Source organism: Hermetia illucens, chromosome 3, assembly GCF_905115235.1.
Source record: "Hermetia illucens chromosome 3, iHerIll2.2.curated.20191125, whole genome shotgun sequence".
In the NCBI taxonomy this organism is placed as follows: domain Eukaryota; kingdom Metazoa; phylum Arthropoda; class Insecta; order Diptera; family Stratiomyidae; genus Hermetia; species Hermetia illucens.
The window spans coordinates 78,281,156-78,296,216 of NC_051851.1; the positions used below are offsets into that span (position 1 = coordinate 78,281,156).

Below are 15,061 nucleotides of genomic sequence, written 5' to 3' on the forward strand. Positions count from 1 at the left end.
AATGACGCCATTGGCTATATGTAAAGGGTTTTTATGGACCACACGTTCTCTCAAATTTGATGACAATAGTTTCATCCGTTTTTGAGTAAATCGGATCTGACAGGCAGGCAGACAGACATTGAATCGATTATAATAAGGTTAAAAACCTTAGAAAGGAGACATTAGCTTGGATCAGTATCATAGCTGGCTGAGATCATGTCACGTCATGTTGGGTCATGTAATTTCCGCTGAAAATAACCTGCTAGCTCAGATTAGCCTGAATATCTAATTCGATGCAAAACAACTTAAATCAGACCAAAACCGCGATGGCCTGATCCGCTAGATGATTGTTTAAGAACCTCTCCCACCCATCCCAAAAAGTACCAAACCCAAGTCAAACGAACCCACCTCTCTACCGAACGAAAGAAATGCTTAAGGAGACAAATAACGATGCAGAGCCTTCAACCATTATTTATTTTGTACTTTGTGAATTGAAGAAAAGCTCCAATCAATTTTAAGATACACGAAGACTACTGAAAAGTCACAAATGGATGTAAACTTCATGGTTTTAAGTCAAATATCATCTAAATTTGTTTCTATAGCTTTCCTCTGCCATATTTCTTAAAACAGTTGCCGTTGTAAAACCGGTTCGTTCAACTAAAGATGATAAGTACCCTTCACGTTGGCTGAGCAATATAAATGGTTGCCCTATTTCTGCAATGTGACCATTATCCATCACAATAATCCTGTCAACGTCCATCACAGTATTTAGCCGATGAGCAATAGTTAACACTGTGCAGTCAACAAATTTGCTACGAATTGTTTTCTGAATAAGTCGGTCAGTCCTAAGAAGTAAAAGAATCAATAAATTTCAATAGCAGTTAATTGAAAGTATATAAGCTACTTACTCCGGGTCAACATTGGCTGTAGCTTCGTCTAATATAAGAATCTTGTTGTTCTTGAGTATCGCCCGTGCTAGGCAAACCAGCTGTCTTTGTCCCATACTAAAGTTCGAACCTCCATCGGAGAGATTCGATTCCAACCCTCCTGGCAAGCTTGAAACATATCCTTCGAGCCTGACTTCTTTCAATGCCTTCCAAATTGTCCGATCATCAACGGATCCAAACGGATCTAAATTGTAGCGAACTGTTCCCGAAAACAAAACTGGATCCTGAGGAATTATTGATATCTTGCTTCGTAGTTCATGCAAACTCAAAAGGTTGGTATCGACACCATCAATTTCAATAACTCCCTCATTTTTTGCTAACCGGAATATTGCTTGGATAATAGATGACTTGCCAGCTCCTGTTCTTCCAACTATTCCAACTTTTTCACCGTCGTCGATAGAAAAGTTAAGACCTCTTAAGACAAACTCCTTGTTCTCAGCATATTTCATGCTTAGGCTGATAAATTTAATAGAACCGCTCTGAGGCCAGGTTTTCATTCGTTTATACAAGTCAGACGAAACTATATTAGGTTCCGGCGGAATCTGAGTATATTCCACAACTCGCTCAACTGAAGTCATTTCATTTTCTACTTCAACAGTTCGCCGTAAACCTTGCTGACATAGTTCAATCAAGTTAATTGAGTTCATGATAGCTAACCCTACATCACCACTTTCAAACTGATCTTCAATTGAAAGGAAGCTGAATGTCACAGCAGCAACGTACAAAACACAAACCATATCAAGCCAAAGAGCAAACGCTCTCGTGGACGCCAAGAAAACGTACCAGGCTGAAGTATGCCTATCCTCAAGGGCATGGAATTCCTTTTCTAGGACGTCTCCAGCAGAAAGGGCCCGAATAGTTGTTAGTCCTTGAAATGTTTGGTTTATGTGCGAATAAAGCGGACTTCGAGCTAGAAGAAGAGAGTCAAAATTAACACAAAAGATCCCAAATATTACTTCTAGAGAAAATACAATAAAATAACTCACCTAAGGATTCCACTCGTTTTAGGCTACGACATGTAGAGACATAAATGGCACGTAAAATATAGAAAATTACTAGAATCACAACGGCAGGAATTAGAAGCCAGACGTTCGCGATGGCTATAATGATAATTATAGCTGCTATGTCCATGAAAAACTATAAATGAGAAATTATGATAGCCACGGGAAAATCTGGAAATTAATTTGAAAGATTTATGATGAGGTTGGAACTATTCTTACCGCAAAACACCTGAGCATCGAACTCGGAAGCGCACTGTCAATGGCGAAAATATCCCTTGAAAACCGATTCAGAATTCTTCCTGATGAATTGCTGCTAAAAAACTCCATTGTAGCTTCACTGATACTTCGGAATAGCTTCTCATGCAGTTTCAAAGAGACGCGTAAGCACATTATGAAAAACCCATAGGTTCTTGACAGGAACAGAATGAATGCAAGTCCCAACAATATTGAATAGGTCAACACGAATGAGCTACGTTGTTTCTGGAATTCAGTATCCACCTCAATTATGGATACACTTTTTACCATGCTCATATTTTCAAAGGCAGCCCTTTGTTCCCAATTCACCCTGGAAATAAGCATGTAAAAGTCAACCTGCATCAGCCGCCCATTCTAGTGCTAACCATCTTGATAAAAAGTAATCCACACCAGATAACAAAGCTCTGGTGATGAAGAATAGAGCACTGATTACAAGAAATAGGAACCAGTTGTCCATTGTTCGAAAATATGATTTGTAGACTTCAACTCCAACAGATCCTTCAGCTTGTTGTTCAACCCTATCTGCTGCATTGCTTACAGGGGCTGTTCTGTTCGAGAATCCTTTCTCATCGTGTTCATCTGCTTTGCCTTCTAGATTCTTCTTCTGCTCCCCACTGCCACTGCTTTGTATCCCATTTAGGAATTTACTACTTTCCCTATCCAGCAGATCCTGGAAACTGCCTTGTGCTTGGATTCTTCCAACATTTATCAATAATATATGTTCAATATCCTTTAAAAATTGAAGCTGATGTGTGACAAGAATGCAAGTTTTATCCTTCAAGAATCGCTTGATACATTGTTGAAAAATATGATGACCGACGTGAGTATCAACCGCGGAAAGAGGATCATCGAGAAGGTAAATATCAGCCTTTTTGTACACCGCTCTTGCAAGATTGACTCGCGCTTTCTGCCCACCGCTTAAACTTATGCCTCGCTCACCCACAATTGTCTGATCACCGTAGGGAAGTACACTGAAATCCGGTCTTAATGCGCAAGCTTCAACGACTTTGTCATAGCGGGATTGATCGAAATTCTCCGTGAAAACGATATTGTCCTGGATGGTGCCTTCGAAAACCCAATTTTCTTGTGATGCATAACTCACGGTCCCGTTGATAGTAGCTTCTCCATCTTGAAGATTTAACTCTCCTATAATCACATTCAAAAGAGATGTTTTGCCTGCCCCTACTGGTCCGATCACTGCCATCAACTCTCCTGTTTTTACTTCGAAGTTGACACCTTTTAATATAAATTTATCTTCAGAGTCTCTGTTGTCCCAATCGGCTGAGACGTTTTGAAATATGATGGCGTTTTCAGCAGAATTTTCATCCAATATCCTTTTGGACGTTCCAATCCTACCGAATCCGTCCCCTCTCTCCTCTCCGATTTTATAATCAATACTTCCTTCTTGAAGAAGAAATTCCTTCACTCTTCTCGCGGAGACATAAGTTTGAGCCCAGCATGTTAAAGCCATTGGCCAACACTGAACAAATGAATCAATCAAAGCATTGAAATAACTGGAAACTGTGAAAACATTTTTTGCCGTCAAGCGATGTCCAGAAAGTACATACGAGACTAAACTCAAAAACACTGAAATCCCCGAGATCATGTAAATTGAGTACAACGCTGCTTGGATATACGTCCCACCTCTGATAGCGGACAATTCAGACTTTCTTATTTTGGCAATAACAGCAGCAAACGGTTTCTCCCAGGCGTACATTTTGATGACCTGGATTCCCTGAATGATCTCATTCATAAGCTTTACTCGGATATCAGTCCGAGCAGCAGCTCTTCGTCTGAAGCTTGCTGTCTTTTTGGCAGCCAATGCTTGAACTGGGAGGAACAGCAACATAAATCCAACTCCAATGACTGCAGATATCCCTATCTCTTGGTACATCAGATAGCCAAAGAAGAAAATTTCAACAGGTCCTCTATATGCATCATGAACGTAGGTCATAGTGGAATCAAGTACTCCTAAATCATTAGAAAGGATGTTGATCGCTCTTCCACTTAATCCGGTATCCGTTGTTGCTTTTGAGAGTTTCAGAATTTTTCTGTACACCAGCCCAGCGCAGCCTAGCCGCATCTTAATACCAATGGAGCACGAATACAGCATAAATGGATGAAATGTAATCACTTTCAATAATGTTGGAGCCACAATTCCAGCCGCATATAGCCAAGCCCCGTCCTTGCTTATTTCCTTTTGCCCTGGCGTGAAATAAGATAGGAGTTGCCCGAAACATAAAATTTGTATAACTCTGCAAAGTATAAAAATATAAAAAAAATAAGCAATAGACAGTCGAAAGATTGATTTGAAATTCAAAAAACAAAGGGACATTCTGCCAAATCCGGTCCCAATCACGTATACACTGAAGCTATAGGGCCAAAAACCTACAGAAATTGCATGTACAGCGATAAATGGCTCTGCGGAGAGATCGTCATGTTCAGGGACTATACATTGGTAGCCAAAATAATTTCCTATTTCTGTACAGCAGCAGTCCGTATTCCAATACTACGTTAACCAGCCATTCTTTTCAGGAGAAGCGGAACTTCCGCTGACCTGATACTATTGAGAAACATGGTGAAGTACTCCTTTCACCTCTTCAGTTGCTCATCATCCTGAATGAAGAGTAGACCTTAAAAGCCAGAATATTCCTCCCCTCCCCCGGTATTGGAGCTCGAAGACGTCACACTCGTAAACACTCGCAGCGATCAATAGAATCTCCTTCCTTACGTCCATCGATCCACTTCCGATATTGGTGGTCGACAACTCGAGAAGCACTCGAGAAAAGATGGTATGCACAATGTTCATTAGTATTCTCAAGGGAACTATTCAAGGTGTCTGCTATCCAATCAGCGAGATAACACTTTGACTGTCGAACAACAATTGGATCATATAAGCGGTCGATATTGAATTTGGGGGTTCGCAGGTCTTCAAACCTGTAAGAAGCGAGGAAGGCAACACGCAAGCGAAGGTAAGCGGTCTTTAGATGGTGACACCTTTCGAGATCGATGTCAACGATCTACTGCCTTCCGCAAAGTGGTCAATCTGATTGCTCGTACGTTGTCAGAAAGCCAGCTAACGGCCTCTGTACTCGAACACTGTGCCACTGATAACAGATCGTGTTTCCCTATCACATTTCCGAGAGAGGTATTGTCACCTAGGTATTCAGCTCACTCATCACAATCACAATGTCATTTCTAGGAAGCATCTGCTGAACTCCAATTATTTGTTTAGAGAAAACCACCTTCTCCTCTGGATTGGACCTCATCGTTGGTGCGTAAAATTGTACTATTGAAATGTTATTCATTGTGAACCGAAATCTCGTAGTTAAGATCCTGTCCGAAAGCGGCTCCCAAGTAATTAAGACGCGAGTCCCAATTGCTTTAACCATTAATCCGACCCGAGATTCACCCTTCTTCTTCTGCATTAGTTCCTCAGAGAATACCCCTGGAGTCCTATACACCTATTCTTCCATGTACCTCAAAGGTAAAAACCACATGGGATCAAATCTACACATCTCGTTGACCAGGAATGAACCCACAGCACTCTATCCATCCCAGTGTTATACCCAGACACTGTCGCATAGCTCTGAAATTTGGGGTAGGACACTCACAGTGTTGGTGACATAATAGTTTTCTTATAGCCAGCGGTACGTCTTTCCGCAGGATGGCGAGTTGACTGCATAAAATGTTCTCATAAATGGTCGTATTTAAATTGCTAAGTGGAAGGTAAAAATTATTTGCTTCTGAGAAATGAATTTCTAAAACATGATAAATCTGCGTAGCTCAATAAGCATCTAGTTTCGACTCCTAATTAACTGAACTTAATTGGTTGATATAACCTCTAATATAGCATGTTTGAAAGAATAGATCACGCATCACGCTACTTAGATCTCCGCTCTGCAGCGTACAGAATCATAGCAAGAACTCGTTCTATTACTAAAACCACTGACTCCGCTGACTTTGTGATATGCAAATGCTGTTCCCAAAGCCCGTCGCTTCCTTATTAGGGACATCAGCAGGACCGGCGACACCGAGTTTATTACAAAAGGACGCCTACCTACCATCAGTTGGCTAATCGCGAGTATAACCTTGCCCTCGGTGCTCCGCATCTGCTCGAAGAAGCTCACCTTGGAGCCCATCATTATGCCAAGATATTTTACAGCTGATTCAGACTTGACCGTGATCTCATCAATTTCTACAGGGAAAGGCGTAAGATAAATTCTTTGGTCAAACATATATATATAATATGGTTGCTCTTCTCCCCGTGCGTCAACCACCAAGTGCCCTTGGGTCGACCCTTTCATTGGCCGTCTTGGGAGAGTGGATTCCACTGCATGGCGTAGCCCGCAATACAATTGTCGCCACTTCTTAATGTATGACCTATCCATAGCCACTTCCGTCATCAGATCACAGTGGGTACCAAGCCTGTGTGTCGACCCAGTTCTTCGTTTAAGAGATTGTCAGGCCAGCGTTCTCCAATGACGCGACGCAGAATTCCTCCACCTCCTCCGCACAAGGCAGCATGAAAAACTTCACCGGTAGCAAGAAGAAATAATATCGGTAAGAGAATAAAACCCTGGCAGATTCCGCTTTGGATCTCAAAATCATCCAAAATTTTACCTCGGTTCAGCACGTGACATATGTTGCTCTAATAATAGCTATTAGTTTCCCAGGAATACTCTTCCCCTGTAGAGCGCTCCAGATACATTTCACGCTATCGAAAGCTTTCTCGAAATCGATGAACAGCAGGCGCAGCGAAAAAAGGTTACCCTCTTTGGAATCTTAAAGATCATCCGCTTTTGCCATTTTCTGGGAAAGGTCTTGGATTCCCAGGATTTTCGTACTAGTGTAAATAGCAGATCCGCAGTAACTGCAGGTGCAAAGATAACTAACTCTGCGGGGAAACCGCCAAGCACAGCTGCTTTATTTCGATTCAGTGCATTAATGGCCGAAATGATTTCTCTTTTGCTTGAAGGAACAATGTGTATCCTCATACTTTGGTGACTAGCTACCTCATCCAGAAGAGGAGAAATCTCACCGAATGTGATACGGCTAATCGTGATGAAAGGCTTTTTCCCTCCTGTTTAGTTGCTTGTCATCGTGAACGAGAAGTCCATCGTTGACGTCCTTCACAGTACCATCACCATCATATTCGACCACATGGAAGCACTTTCGTGATACCGTATACAGTTCTGAAATCATTGCATTCTGCGGCGTCTTCCGCTTCCTAATCAACGCAATAGCAAATTCTCTCTTGTCACGGCGCATATTGCGTTAAACTGCTCGAAATTTCGCTGGGTATCGGAGTTCGAGCGCGATACACCCACCATCAGTCGCAGCGGCCAATAGAGCCTTCAACATTTTCCGTTCATCGATTCACTTTCATAATTTTGTAGTCAGCCAGCTTTTATCACGTCCCTCCGGATGTGGCCAACGACCTGTATAGCACCCGAGAAAGAACATGTTGATGGCGGCCCAACGATAATCTATATTCTCAGGCGGGTTACTCAAGGTATCTGGGGTCCGATCAGCAAGATAGCTATCCTACTCCTAATTTGAGGTCGCAACTCCCCAACCCTGCGAGAACCTCTGATGGTGATTCCTTTCGAGGATAATTTCAGTGCCTCCCTTGTTATGCACATCCAGGACACAACTCCTGAATCTACTGCTGACCGCATAGTGATCGATCTGATTGCTCGTGCGGTGTCGGTTAATTGAAACCCAACTGACATTATAGCAGGCTGTGTGCTCGAATAATGTGCCATCAACGACAAGGCAGTAGAAAGTGCAGAAATCCACTCACCTCCCACCATTATTGCTACGATCGCCAACACCGTGTTTCCCCATCACATGTCTGAGCAAGGTGTTTTCAGAGCCCACTTTGGCATTCAGATCGTCCATTTCGATCACAATGTCAGCTTTAAGCAGCAGTGTAACCATAAATGGTTAACAGACAATGTTTACTCCCTTGTATTATGTATATATACACAAATACAACATGAGTATTAATGGAGGGTGAAGACCGCCTCGTTTAGACCCAGCTTTCCACAACGAACATGGCTAAAGATGGATTTCACAACTAGTGTCCTTTCCGATCCACTTACCTTAAATCAAAAATCTACAGCAGCATCATTTGCGCTGTCACCCTTGATGAATGATACGTGTCCACCATTAAACAACAAGTCAGGAACGGGAGGCTTGGCGGAAGTATTAATGAAGAACATGAAATGCACTTACTTAGATCCCGTGTCGATAACACAATATAGAAATGCCATAACAAAAAGCTTTACTCCATATGCACGAAAAAGGATTCGTAAGATGCTGGGATCCTTATTGTTTTGTAGATCGTCCCTCCATAATCCAGCAAACTTTTCAGTCAGATCTTCGCTACTAAGAGCGGGTTGATTTTCATACATATCCTCCTGTTTCAATGGTCGCCGGTATCCTGTTTTAAAAAGATCTCTCATCCACCTGGAAGAAATTTTCAATGTAAAGGAAATTTGAAAAATTAAAGCACTTAATGAAATAAAATTATTGAAACAAATTAGGTAATATAAAATTGCAATAATAAACCTAAAATAAAATATTTCAATATTTGGTGTAAAATTTGGTAGAAAGACTGGAATTGTGAACCCCCACATATGCGATGAATTACATTGATAAACGCTGAACTTATGGGTGGTAGGGTCCTCATACACCTAAAAAAGGATTGCTAAATTTTTTCACCGATTGTAGGCATGGAAGGTATCAAATGAAAGGTCTCAATTAGCACTTTTCGAAACAGATATCGGTTTTGAGATTGATTGCAGAGAGGAGAAGGAATTACCCATTCTCAGAAACTACCTTACCCAAAAATTTGGAAAAAATCACGGCATTTGGTATCTAGGCATAAAAGTACTCCTCGTTAGTAGATTATTATATTTTGAAAATTTACTGCGGACCCCCCTTAACTTAATCTAAGGTCCGTATAATTTTACAGAAATATAGCTTCTAGTGAGGCTTCATATTGGAAAGTTTGATAGACATCCTACTATTATTAACAAAGTTATAATAGGCCACAGTTGCATCAGCAAATCACTACTCCCTAAGAAATTAAATGTTAGTATCAAATCAAATTCAATATCGAGTATTTTTGACGTACATACATTACGAGCTATATATAAACGGGACCATCGTATACTCAAATAATGTTATATAAAAAAATCAAAAAAACCTTTCATACTTGAATAGCCGAGCTTTTGGAAAACTGCAAAATATTTTAAGGATAAGGTAGGCGATATAAGCAAAAATTCAATTGTGCACTGGTTTTCAAGACCCATTTACAAAACAACTTTGATCCGGGAAGTGTTCCAGTAATGCGAAGACTAAGGATGACCCATGGGAAAAGTTACACACAAACAACAATACATTTTCAATTGATATGTATCAGCAAACAAGTCGGGAAACCGGATAACGTAGTTCTCCATTGGTTGATAACATTGACCCAAGATATTTAAATCGCTCAGTTCTGGGGAGGTTACTTCCATTGCCAGAACTCAGCGATTTAAATATCTCGAGCCAATGGAGAACTGCGTAATGAAATTGCTTCACGCATTAACGCACCCTGAATGAAGAGACATTCCACAACTCTATAGTTCTGGGTGTTGGCCGACTATAAAAGGCAATGAACGGCGTCTTGCGGCAATGGGGACGAAGATGTTGCATTGCACTGGTGGTGCGACAAGTTTTGATCACGTCTGAAATGAGCGTATCCGCGATCGATATGGGATTGCACCGATCACGGAAAAACTGCATGAGAGACGTCTTCGATAGTTCACGTAATTTACACTAACGAGAATTCACTTACCAAGATTGGTCTGAACATCGAAGTCGATAGTAAGCAACCAAAAGGTCGGCTGGAACAACAGGGGCTTTATACGCTGGATGGGGATTTAAAAACCTTTCGATTACATCCTGATCAACCACTTAATAAAATAAAATGTCGGAACCGATCAGGACGAGCCGACCCCGCTTGTGAACGGACAAAAGCTGAAGAAAAAGAAAAAGATGTGAGGAGCGACGAGTGCACGACAGCTCCGTGTCACATAACCAAAAATTCCATTGCCCTCTACTTTTTAGAAAGCGATTTAAATAAATCATTTGATAAAAAGCCCTGTATTGATAATAGTCAACCTCCTACGTTTCACACTTTGAGTTTGATGTTATTAATAAATGACAAGAATGTAACCTACATCAGATATAAACAAGGGCAGGAAGAATTAGATTCTTCTTGAATGGAATTTTAATATTTCACTCGAATGTCAATTATTCCCGTTAATTATGACGTCAGCATCTTATTTGCATGGCTTTGGAAGCAGTTAATTCGGGCGAAATTGCTAAGTTTGTACTGCTATAACTTTGGCGTTAATTACCAGATTTCCATGAAATTTAGCAAGTATATATGAAATATTGTCCTCTCTGCTGGTGCATTCGGAAGTCCTAGGATGAGTCTAAGGGGGTTTTTCAGTAAATTTCTAAAAGTTATTAATATACTATTAGTAAGTTTATTTGAGCAGATAGCGGAATCGGACATATTTTGAGGCCTAGATTTCATCTAGTTGCACTACCCTGATTTTTTTCGGATTTTTACCTTAGGTAGATTCCGAAAATGGGTCCTGTTTCACTTTAAGTGCAGACATTTTGACCCCTTACTCACGCACTTTGTAATTCACGCCAAAACTAATGTCAGTTTCGGAAAGTACTAATCGAGATCTTTCATTTGATATCCCATACGACTATATCCGGTGAACATTTTTTTTAAATCGCCCCTTTGCATGTATGGGGAGCCCCCTTTAAACTCCACCTAAATTTGGGGAGGGGGGCGGGGGATTTCATAATTCCCATCTGTCCACCAAATTTCGTGCGGATCGGTTTAGCCGTTTTGGAGAAAAGTTCGAGACATTGAATCGATTTTAATAAAGTTTTGATTTACACAAAACCTTAAAAAGGTGATACGGCATACGCCGATATTCTCCGAAAAGTCGGATCCGAACGAACGCTGTCGGACTTTGAAGAAAACTTCAGTCAAAACAGTAATTCCTAAAGGTAGATCTGATGCTAAAGCTGTAAGTCTCTCGGCGAGACGTCCAAAAATGTTGTCTCCAAGGTGGAAAAATCCTTAGAAAATCCGACCCAATAAGGGCACAAGAAGGGTGGATTGTCATACAAATGAAGTGAGAACCATAAAGAATTGCATAAGTCGGTAATTAAGGGGCATAGGAAGCTTTACAGAAGCATGCAAACTGCAACCATCAGTTCTCCGGCGAAAAAGCGCTCAAATTATTGACGGAAGACAATATAAACATATGATGAGTCATTTGCCAATTCAGAAAACAGGTGCGGGGAAGCGATAATAAACATGCAGGATTGCAAAAAGACCAACCTGCAAAGCATGTGCGAGCCTTAAAAGGCAAAGCTTCCATATACGATCCTTGAAAGGCCACTTGAACCATGTCAAAAATAAATTTTCTTCAGCTTGCGGGGATATTTGGCCGTACTTCTTTAGTCTGCGTATCGTAGTAGAAATTCTTATTCTCTGTGAAGGAATCTTCTAACGTTTTGATGCTGTTACTGTATCCTTGTTTCAAAATTTTCTACAATTGATACCGCAATTGTCTTGAAATTGCTCCCTATACTCCGCAAAACTTGTGGTTTTGTTTGCTCCGACTAGATTTTTTCACGTGGACCATTACCTGTTTTGCGGGAAATGAAGCCACTTTCTTTAAAGTTTTTTATTTCGTAAGAAACAGTGGACTTCTGTCTTTTTGCTATTTGAGCTGTTTCCTGAATGCTTTTATTATTATTTTATAATATTTAATGATCAGATCATTCGAGTCATAAGACAACTGCTCACTGCCCATTTTCGACCATTAATGTTGTCGTATATACCAGGAAACCCATAACTTACTCCTTTTAGGCATCAATCGCATTATGTGCTGCTAAGATGAAATGATAATGGTATTACGTGTTGCACCCGGCATGTTTGCATTGACAGAATTCATCATCATCATCATCAACGGCGCAACAACCGGTATCCGGTCTGGCCTCAAAGTTGTATTCTCCTATCCTTATTCTTCTTCGTGTTTGACCAGTGCGGTTTGATGTTGTTGGTTGATTCGTCTTCGGTGCTGACGTTGCCACCAAGCCCAAGCTCTCGCGCCGATTACCGCCTGCTCGATCTGGATGAAGGCAGTTTGTACGTCTCGAGTGGTTCTTCCCATGATGTCGATATCGTCAGCATAGGCCAGTAGTTGGGTGGACTTGAAGAGGATCGTACCTCTTGCATTTACTTCAGCATCACGGATCACTTTCTCGAGGGCCAGGTTAAAGAGGACGCATGATAGGGCATCCCTTTTCGTAGACCGTTGTTGATGTCGAATGGTCTTGAGAGTGATCCTGCTGCTTTTATCTGACCTCGCACATAGGTCAGTGTCAGCCTAGTCAGTCTTATTAATTTCGTCTGGATACCGAATTCTCTCATGGCCGTGTACAGTTTTACCCTGGCTATGCTATCATAGGCGGCTTTAAAGTCGATGAATAGATGGTGCAACTGTTGTCCATATTCCAACAGTTTTTCCATCGCCTGCCGCAGAGAGAAAATCTGATCTGTTGCTGATTTGCCTGGAATGAAGCCTCTTTGGTATGGGCCGATGATGTTCCCGGCATATGGGGCTATCCGGCCTAGTAAGATAGCGGAGAATATCTTATAGATGGTACTCAGCAACGTGATACCTCTATAATTGCTGCACTGTGTGATATCTCCCTTTTTATGTATGAGACAGATAATGCCTCGTTGCCAATCGTCAGGCATTGATTCGCTGTCCCATACCTTGAGCACAAGTTGATGAACCACTTGGTGTAACTGGTCGCCTCCGTATTTAACCAATTCAGTTGTAATTCCATCGGCTCCTGGCGACTTATGATTTTTTAGTCGATGAATTGCACGGACTGTTTCTCCTAAACTTGGTGGTGGCAGTATTCATATTCATGAAAAAGACCCCAAGAAGGAAGAGGAAAAAAAACGGCATCTACAGGATGTCTTGCGAAGATTGCCCTTGTACATACGTAGGGCAGACCAAACGACTAGTCAACACTCGAGTCAAGGAACATTTAAAAGAAGCTGATCTATAAACACGGGGCAGAAAAACACATATCAATTCTGCAGTCGCCATATTGTAGAACGGCATATTGTAGAACATGGCCATAAAATGGAGAGGGTAACGGTACTGGAAGAGGTCAAGCGCAACAAATTGGACCCTTACAAGAGTTTGTTCATTGGAAAAGAGCCTCAGGAGATTTTCCGGCGCTCCTGAGGCTCTTTTCCAATGAACAAACGAAAATCAGTGACAAAAAGGAAAATAGAATCTGCTTATGTTTTCGGACATGAAATGATAACTTGAAGTGTGTGTGTGTGTCCAAGTTTTTTAACGGTATAAAACATCCATAAAAAGCGATATTCAACTTCAAAGTGTATTATATTAACTGTCCAACTTTCTAATTGGTTGACTGTACGTGCAAAGTTACCACCTGCCCACCAAATTTCATATTAATAAACCATAAACCGATTTCAGTAATTTTTTGTTTTCCCCACAAATTTCGGAGTTAACATAACAATACAATTTCCATGTATTTTCACTCACCAAAACGTCCATTTAGAAAAGATATTTGCACCGACCACAGGATTGGAATTTCCTTTAGAATTCCACACGCCACGATTCATCGTCCAGTCCGCAACTAGTTCACCAAGTCAGCCAGGCTCAAAACATAGATCCAACTCTTCTGATACACCAAGTTACACTGAAAATGATCGTTTTCGTAGCGCATTTATCTTCTATTTGGCACTCAGATTGGGCACGATTTAAATACAGAATTAAGTTTACATTATGCAAACAGTGATAATGTTGATTTCGGATTATATCTATTTACTACACAATCAAAAATATCACGTTAAGGCGGATCTCCTGCTTCTCGTATTTTCTCAATTTTATCGTAATTTTGAATAACCTGATGAGCTGCTTCGGATTCGAAAAATGCTTACTACGAACATAAAACCATGTCCATCGCAAGATTATTAATTTGTAGCTAACAATTGAAGTAAATTGAAATTAATTGAGAAGTGATTCGTATATTAGCACTCGTATCATGTTCGAATAAGTTGGTGATCAGTGATAGTTAAGTGATCACCATCAAACGAGTGTTTCGTATATCAGATGATGCTAACCCACAAACATGTCTGGCCGGCATTTTAGTTGGTGAAAAACCCAACAATTTAGTTTATTTCCTCAATCTTTATCTACATTTCTGATTAAACATCCACACTTTAAAAGTACTTAATCCAATCCAAACAAACCCCGACAAACAATGGTTAATATTAATGAAGCCAAGAACAGAAATTGATTTCTAAAATATGGGAGGGATTTTCAAAAAGGCTTCATTAATTCCATCTAGACACTCCGGGTGCACTCAAGGGAAGATGGGAAGATAATGATATGGACTACCTCTCTCCTGCGTATCTGCACTAGTGTCCTCTGGTTAACTTCTCGGGAATGGACAGAAATCCTCACTGTGAGTGACAATAACCTACACTGAGCTGAGTCATTTAAATGCATACGTGTATTGTATAGATTATTTCAAAAAGCAATCATCTCGTCCACGAAGATCTCAAATTTAAAATCTATGGCAGTATCGCCAGGGTCGAGCAGTAGGCTACAGGTTAGGTTGACGCGGAATACACATAGCTCTTTGCGAATCAACCTTTCTCTCTTTGAGATTGATACTGACTCTCCAAGAGCTAACTCTCTCATCTGCGGAGACCATTAACAGATAGTAATAGCCACA

At 40.8% G+C, this 15,061-nt stretch overlaps 1 protein-coding gene across 1 annotated transcript; it reads right to left on the reverse strand.

The window, feature by feature from the left end:
• Positions 1-457: 457 nt before the first annotated feature.
• On the reverse strand, positions 458-14,215 carry LOC119653137 (probable multidrug resistance-associated protein lethal(2)03659). The gene is made up of 7 exons (XM_038057668.1): positions 13,864-14,215; positions 8,423-8,656; positions 2,548-4,437; positions 2,147-2,492; positions 1,913-2,063; positions 888-1,836; positions 458-824 (listed from the first exon to the last, which is right to left on the reverse strand). The coding sequence occupies exons 1-7, from the start codon at positions 13,941-13,943 to the stop codon at positions 560-562; spliced, it is 3,915 nt and encodes a 1,304-aa protein (XP_037913596.1). The 5' UTR covers positions 13,944-14,215; the 3' UTR covers positions 458-559.
• Between the last annotated feature and the right edge of the window lie 846 nt (positions 14,216-15,061).